We start from the raw sequence: 6,519 nt of genomic DNA on the forward strand, positions 1-6,519 counted from the left end.
GAGGCTCTTCCACTAACTTGCATTGATACAAAGTAGTATTGCAATAGTATGGAACAGGGTCTGAGGCTGGCTGCTTAGCATGCTGACTTTGGATGGTCTGAGCAACAGAGAAAGCATAGGTGCTTCTGAAAAAAAGGTAATTTCTTCACATTTGGTTGTTAAACAACCTCACCAAAACAGCCCCAAGCATCAATATGGTGTGGCATCTTAAAAGTCAGTACATTTTTAATAATTAAATTAAAAATGAGTAAATATTTCTGATTTACCGGTCCTTTAACATGATCACCGATGTGCCAACACACAGTTCACTTATTAATTATAATTAGTCACAGTAATTTACATCCAAGCATATTTAAGAAAAAAACATAATCACCGTCATTTATTTTTTTGTTTCAAAAGTTTGCACCATCAAAAAAAAGAAAACAGCCCTATAATATTTTTTTCAAGAAACGAGTAGAGTCCAAAATGTCCACACTGGACAATGTAAAAACAAAACAAAAGGTAAATTCAGCAGTCGTGGTATCAGGGAGGAGGGGGTAAAGAGTGTGTGTGTGTGTGTGTGTGTTGCGTCTTCATCATTCTCTCATTTCTCCATCCTCCTCCTCTTCCTCCACTCCTCGGATGTACAAAACATTGTTACACCTGTAGGACAGAGACCCGAGTAGGGAATGGATGGTGAAAAACTGCCTGACCCAAGTCATTCACACATTTAAAACTCATTCAACCACAAAAAAGAAATTCAAATATATGTGCATATTTCCTTGTAATACAAATTAAAAACTGTCTAGTCAAAGAAGGAGTTATAGACATCTGATGGCTCAAACTATAAGGTTGTCAGGGAAACTTAAAAGGAATCACTAAATAAAATGTGTCATAATTCCAACCAGTCATATTGCACTCTACATTTTTTACCATTTAGTTAATCCAACTACCTAATTACTCAAGTTTAAAGATTGTATGCAGATTTAAAAATCACATTGAAAAATTGAATGGAAACCAAGCAAGTGCAGGAATTAAAAATCCATCAATGCTGAAGGTTAGGTGATGTTAGGATACATCCTTCCAATCCCCTTCAGTGCTTTACTTTAAAGTTTGTAACCAACTTCAACCTTTTAGCCTGGCGATCATACCCCTAATAGCGGACGTCACCTTCCGACCCCACAACCCTGTGCCCCTGGCTAGGTTAGAGGAAAATTCCGGCAATTTTTCACATAGATCTCAGTTTCTCGAGATCACTGAGTACTGTCGTTACAGGGAAAAACAAAACCAATAGATTCTACCTAGCTCGAGTTGCTACAGCCAACAGCTAGAGCAGTTAACTGAATCTAACAAATCAGACCTCACTTTTAAGGTGTGGTCAGATTAAAGATTTTAATCCAGAAGTACTAGTATACACATTCTGCATATGCATATCTAAAGCTTTAGAACATATTGTCCTGAGCATTGCCCAATGTATATTTACTGTGGGAGGTTGATGCAAGCACAGAGATCCGCATATGCTAGGATAACTTACCGAACCAAAACCTCTCCTAGATGTCCCGCCAACGCTCCATCTACATACTCCTCTGTGTTTGCCAGCTAGAGTGAAACAAAGACAGACAGAAATATAAAGACTGCAGTTATGTGGAGAAGTCACAGACACAACTGGAGGAGCGCTCTTGATAAACAAGCCTCCATCGATCAAAGTATAGTACCAAGCCAAGTAGCCTTGGATACATATATACATACAATATATTTATTCATATCATTCGCTTTTATCCAGGGTGACTTGAAAAAATGAGGAATAACGTTCAAGCTACGATGCAGAGGAGACCTTAGGTAACGTTAGTGTGCTAAACCTTCACACAACCACTAAGGAAAAAACAGATTGGTACCAATTCAACAACAACGTTCATTGAGGTGTGCTGGCAATTCTTGTAGTAACCATAAGGGGAAAAAACATGAGTTGCAGTGCGTTGAATGATCGAATTCATCTTACCTGCATATTCATGTAGCCGTCTACGGAGACGAGATAACCTTTGTATTCCATTCCCCACTTCAGCTTGACCATCACAGGCTTGCCCGTCAGGCCGTTTAGGAATGGCTTCGGGTTCAGCGGTAAACTCTACAGTAGAAACGGAAAACGGAGAATAGTTTAAGTCTTGGGTCTCTCCAGTGCCATTAAGTTATCATTTCCAGCATGTGCTTAGCGTTCTATGCATCTTAGACAGTGATGCTTGCATGCGTAACGTTGCACTCCTTATCGAATTATTTTCAATCGCCAGTCCACATACGAAACAGTATACTGGTGCTTCATAACATGTCCTATGTCATCTTTGATGCAAAACATAACTAATATCATTCAGTTATTTTGAATGGGCTATGCTAGCAGTTAGCTAGCAACTATATGCTAACTGTTACTACTTCAGCAACGCCGATACGTAGGGAAAACGTTGCATGAGCATAGCCGCCAAACACGATTCAATTCAGTTTCCTGACAAATGTGTAAATAAACAGCGCCATATATATTAACTTACCATATCTGTTAAAATGTGACGACGTTCCTTCGTTTTTCTTTATATTGTTGTGCTTAGCAGGCTACAATGAATTACCAACACGCCTTGCCGCCGCTGAGGAACTTCCTGGTAACCTTTAAACTTTGCCTGGTTTTTTCCTCGTGAGAAAATGTTTAGCGCCCTCTAGTGACTTGGCATGGCCATTTCCCCACGATAGGATCCTACTATTGTTTTTTTTCTCTTATGCAGGTCTTGTGTCCACGGGGGATAGGCAAATGATTATCACATCCATTAATGCAGCATTATGCCAGTTTTGCCACTAATAATCATATCATCAAATATAGCGTCTCTATGCGAGCTTGCCACCTAAAAAGGCAGGGAAAACCTTGCAAACACCACTTAGAGCCTTTTTTGAACTGCTAGAAGCTTATAACATGCAATACAATACATGTCTTTTGTCAACAGTCAGCACTTTGCTGTGAAAGTTTTCCTTTATTTTTGCAGTTCAAGCCCCAAACACAGAACTGCATATAGTGCACCTCCTGGATGACTGGATATGCAGGTATCTGTCATTCACAGTGTGTGTGTGTGTGTGTGTGTCTCTGTGTGTGTGGGGAGGGGGTGTTAGGGGCTACCTCCCTAATATTGTTGCATACCTCAAAAAGTGGTAACTGCTGTATAGTGTTGCTTTAAAGGTACACTATACAAGCTTTTCACCTTTACAAAGCCAATTTAATGGTAAACGAACTTGTAATAAGTGAATCGTTCACTTAGCATAGGCCTAGCTATAAAGCATAGACATAGAGTCCCTACCGAGAAAACCAGCCATGCCGCGGCGGACCACCAAATCTCGTGAGAATCTCGAAACATTACCTTTTCAGTAAATATAGCTCTTTGGAGATTGTTTTTGCCTGTTGTTAATCCATCACCTCCACAACAAAAGCATTTGCATTGTGTACAGGGGGATACGTCGTGAGATGTTTGCTATTTACAATAGTAGGGTAACATAAATAAATCGCAGCTCTAGAGGGAGCTCTACAGTCGCCAAAAAAACCCAGCATAGTGTACCTTTAAAGTCCATTTTAACTGCTAGAGGTGACACCACTGCGGAAAAGTTAGTATAATAGATATTCAACATTGAATATTCGACATATTCAAGGAATGCATTTAACACTTTAATGAGTGGCGACAGGCGTCAGGTCCAATGTGGTGCATTCCTGAAAAACACATGGACAAATGTTGCAAACCTTAAATATTAAAAAAATATATTACATTCTTTTATAATAATACATTAAAACAGCGGTTCCCAAACTTTTTTCCCGCGGACCACCTTCTACATCCTGACTCGGCTTGCGTACCCCCACCATCTGACACATAAAGAAGTAGCACAATTGACACATTCCAGGCATCATGTTTAATTAGCCGCCCTACATGATAGCAAATAACAAATTGTCCAACTGGTCTATGAGGTACAAATGATTTCCTTTAATTTCCCGTTTCCATATAATTATAATCCGATTCGAAATTATTTATTTTTTATGAATTAATTAGATTATTAATTAATTAATAATTTTTAACACCTTTCTGACATTGCCCCTTTTCATCTCGCGTACCCCCTAGTGTCAGCTCCACAGTTTGGGAATCGCTGCATTAAAACAATAAACTTCTGAGGTGTTTGGAGTGGCGGATATCTCTGCATAGGCCTCCGGAGTGCAGGACTTTTCCTTCTCGTTTCAGTCTGCTCCATCTTCCAACAACACTGGCCTACCTGGGTCTCCCCTCAAAAGCAAAAAGTTGCTCATCAGGGAATAAATAAATAAATTAGTGTTGTCACAATACCAAAATTATGACTTCGATACGATACCTGCCATAAATATCTCGATGCTTGATACTGAAACGATACCACGGCGAAATCCTAATAATCTGGAAAAGAAAGGACGCAGACCTCCTCCAAGTGTATTGAGTCATTTGTGTTGAATTTGGTGCACTTTTGTAGTGTGCAGGTCAATTCTGGGTTCTAAACTTCCTACATAATTATTATTTTTTATTAGGGCTGTCAATCGATTAAAAAAATTAATCTAATTAATTACATACTCTGTGATTAATTAATCTAAATTAATCGCATATATAATTTTTGATGTGAAAGTATTTTAAATATTTAAATTCAAATTAATCATTGAATAATCAGCATTAGTGACATTAAAGTTCAAAGACTCTTATTATTATTTTCACTGTTCAAATAATTGCCATAATAATCTATGATATGACCTAATATGCTGAGGAAATGAATTCAAAAGTGCTTCGGTAAGAAGTTTTTTTTTCACATACAAGGCATTTCAGGCCACAGATATAACCTAGGGGACACAATGAAAATAAATTAACACTCCCCTCAATGTCAACACTTATTTCTTTGCATTGATGTGCGACTATAGAGTTGATGAACTCCGGTGATATGCAAATTCCTTGCTGCAGACATTGCAGAGGACTTTATTTTCAACACTTTATTTTTTATCAACACCATCAGGCCGTTTTTTAAAAGTAAATGTTCCAATCAATGATCCAGGCAGCACGTTTTCTTCTCTCTCCTTCATTTTACAGTCTAATTTTTACTGACTAGAACGGCTCGGGGTCAAAGGTCATACGGAATCGATTAATCTGCACTAATTTTTTTAATCAGTTATTTTTTCTCAAATTAATTAATTGAAATTAATCAGTTATTTTGACAGCCCTATTTTTTATAGTCAGTAAAATACTAATATGTGAGTGATTAAGTCCTTTATTGTTTGCTATAGTTAATTTACATTGTGTTGTGTTTTGGCAATAAAGTACCATTAAATAGCCAACGACACTGGCCTACCTTGGTCTCCCCTCAAAAGCAAAAAGTTGCTCATCAGGATAAAAATAAATAAATAAATAAATGAATGAATAAATAAATAGCGTGCTTGGACTGTGCCTCAAACAATCCTTACATAGGAGGGAGGGGTATCACTTAATTGGATGTTAAGCTCAAATATCAACATAGGCTATATTTTCCTAAACTGATTTTGACCAATTGATCACCTTAACAGCCTAAGGTGTAGCCTACCAAAGGCATGAAATGTGTGTGTCACTGGCATATCCTAGCTAATGTTTTTTTTTTTTGTATTGTTTTTGCCCTCGGCCGTAACTACGGCAACCTGTCAGCACATGCTCAGACTCTAAGTTTGTATCACACACTCTCTCTCTCTCTCTCTCTCTCTCACACACACACACACACACACACACACACACACACAGGCACACACACACATTACAATGTGAATACAATTTCAACATTACTTCATTCAAACTACATACCACATTACTCCACACACTTGTGTCTGCCACTGCTTGTCACATACTGTAATTTGTACAATATGACTTTCTCTCTCACACACTGTCACACACGCACGCACACACACACACACACACACACACACACACACACACACACACACACACACACACACACACACACACACACACACACACACACACACACACACACACACACACACACAGCTGAAGATTTGTGATCAGAAGACATGTTGGGAAATCCCCGTAATAATTCATTAAGACATCTCAATCTCACATACCTCTCTCTTTCTCTGTAAGTCATGGCTTATAAACATGTAACACAATGAATGGAAGGGGAATTTGTGTGTATGTGTGTGTGTGTGTGTGTGTATGTATGTAGGTAAGTATGTGTGTGTGTGTGTGTGTGTGTGTGTGGGTCACCCTCTGAACAGGGCTTTGTCTCTGTAGCTCTCAGTGATAAAACTCAGGAATGCTGCTGAACAAAAGCAATAAACTTCATTATACAGAACAAGCCATGGACTGTCTCCCCATGGTCCTATAGAACATACACACACACACACACACACACACACACACTCACTCACACACACGCACAGGCTCACAAGCATGCACATGCACAAACACATGAATAGAAACCGAACAGACACGTGTACACACACATTACTCATTAACATTGCACAGTATGATT

The 6,519-nt window shown here is 38.7% G+C and overlaps 1 protein-coding gene across 1 annotated transcript; it reads right to left on the minus strand.

Moving 5' to 3' along the window:
* Window positions 1-351: 351 nt before the first annotated feature.
* Window positions 352-2,627, minus strand: snrpf (small nuclear ribonucleoprotein polypeptide F). The gene is made up of 4 exons (XM_076297429.1): window positions 2,517-2,627; window positions 1,979-2,104; window positions 1,514-1,578; window positions 352-642 (listed from the first exon to the last, which is right to left on the minus strand). Exons 1-4 carry the CDS (start codon window positions 2,517-2,519, stop codon window positions 576-578), a joined length of 261 nt encoding a protein of 86 aa, XP_076153544.1. The 5' UTR covers window positions 2,520-2,627; the 3' UTR covers window positions 352-575.
* Window positions 2,628-6,519: the final 3,892 nt, after the last annotated feature.

The sequence above is a fragment of the Alosa pseudoharengus genome, unplaced genomic scaffold (genome assembly GCF_046254945.1).
Source record: "Alosa pseudoharengus isolate Yale_2024_CS ecotype anadromous, Long Island Sound unplaced genomic scaffold, YU_APseudo_1.1 YU_APseudo_1.1_scf_20, whole genome shotgun sequence".
In the NCBI taxonomy this organism is placed as follows: domain Eukaryota; kingdom Metazoa; phylum Chordata; class Actinopteri; order Clupeiformes; family Clupeidae; genus Alosa; species Alosa pseudoharengus.

What these genes read in the sequence shown, in the direction of transcription:
- snrpf (XM_076297429.1), bottom strand. An exon ending in ACGGCTACATGAATATGCAG is followed by an intron (nt 1,579 to 1,978) that starts GTAAGATGAATT and finishes GTTTCACTCTAG; the next exon opens with CTGGCAAACACAGAGGAGTA. An exon ending in CTAGGAGAGGTTTTGGTTCG is followed by an intron (nt 643 to 1,513) that starts GTAAGTTATCCT and finishes TCTGTCCTACAG; the next exon opens with GTGTAACAATGTTTTGTACA.